We start from the raw sequence: 1,457 nt of genomic DNA, 5'->3' as shown, positions 1-1,457 counted from the left end.
CTGTCAGATCGTCCATCCTTTGAGTGAGAGTGTAACGTTACAGGTCGGCCGATCTGGTTTCGTGGTTAAAGTTAACCTTTTCGACATGTTTCCATGTTGTTGTTGCTCAGCAATAGCATGGACGTGATGTTATCTGGGGGTTTGGCAAAAGGAGAGTGGGACTGTGGGTGGTTCTCGGGGTAGTGACTGAAGGCGGTGACTGTGTAATTCTGAGTCAACTTTTTACGGAAGTCACAATGGTTCGTGAAAAATCACAGCTACTTTATGCAGGCTGTGTGCATTTTACTGTGGACTGACTGTTTTGAAACTTATATGGTAGTTAAATAGCCCCTAGACCTCAGTTATCCTGAAAAAAGCCAGGAAATTTCAGTTTTGACAACATGGGACCTTTAATGTTTTCAAACGGTCTGGCATTGCACAAATTAAATATAATATGAATATAAAATTTTGGTTTTGACATTTAAAACTAAACCAGTTGTTAATTAATTATCTTGATGCTTTGAATTTATTCAAATTATGTCGAATTTGCAATTTGAAAGATCATCATGTTTCTCATTGTAAGCATTGACTAATAATCAGAAGCTTGTGTTTTTCCACTTAGCATCCTATCTGACACAATTTGAACAGTTATCAGTGTGACCTGTTCTAATGCATCTGGCCATCATTCTTTCTTTCTCCTGACTCAGCTGCTGTTCCTTTGATGACTGCAAACTGACTACAGAATGGCTGCTGAGCAGGACGAGACACAGGCCAAAGATAGCTATCGTGTGCGGCTCTGGACTGGGACTTCTCGCAGACAGTGTCTCAAATAAACAGACCTTCCGCTATGAGGACATTCCCAATTTCCCAGTGAGCACAGGTACCGGATTCATGGAAGCATATCAGAGCTGAACTGAAGGAAGAGTTCTTTCTTTCTTTCTTAATTAACAGCTTAACTGCCTGCTGTTCTTCAGAAAAATCCTCCAGCTCCTGCACATTCTCAGGTTTTCCAGTATCTTTTGTATATTGACCCCTTTCCAACAGTGACTGTATTATTTTGAGATCCATCTTCTCACACTGAGGACAATTGAGGAGTTGTTGAAACAAACTACAGAAACATTATGTTTCTGTAACAAAACATATGATTTGGCATATGCAGTAATAAAGCAAAGGATAGAGTCGGTGGATGTTCTTTTGTTAATTTACACAGCGTGGTCATTTCAGTCAGCATGTTGGGTCTATAAAAAAGCCACTAGACAGATACGGGAGTTGTTGCTAATGCAGGGAGGGAATCTGAACAGAGGCACAGAGGTTTTCATTCTGTCCCTCATTGTATTGTATGGTTAACAAATTATGCCCAGCTCCTGGTAATATGAGCTACAAAATGAATAACTACTGCCTATGAATAAAATATCATGACTGGAGCAAAAATAGCCCCTAATATCTGCCACAGGGAGTTCATACTATGATATCTTGGA

At 39.9% G+C, this 1,457-nt stretch overlaps 1 protein-coding gene across 1 annotated transcript in view; it reads left to right on the top strand.

The window, feature by feature from the left end:
• The window catches only part of LOC107704990 (purine nucleoside phosphorylase-like), a 16,513-nt gene that overhangs the window by 2,183 nt on the left and 12,873 nt on the right, over positions 1–1,457 (top strand). The window contains exon 2 of the mRNA XM_016508103.1: positions 687–859. Within this exon, the coding sequence (XP_016363589.1) occupies positions 687–859 (173 nt within the window). The remainder of the gene's footprint in view (positions 1–686; positions 860–1,457) is intronic.

Source organism: Sinocyclocheilus anshuiensis, unplaced genomic scaffold, assembly GCF_001515605.1.
Source record: "Sinocyclocheilus anshuiensis isolate Anshui unplaced genomic scaffold, SAMN03320099.WGS_v1.1 scaffold702, whole genome shotgun sequence".
NCBI lineage: Eukaryota > Metazoa > Chordata > Actinopteri > Cypriniformes > Cyprinidae > Sinocyclocheilus > Sinocyclocheilus anshuiensis.
This window is presented reverse-complemented; position numbering and strand designations above follow the sequence as displayed.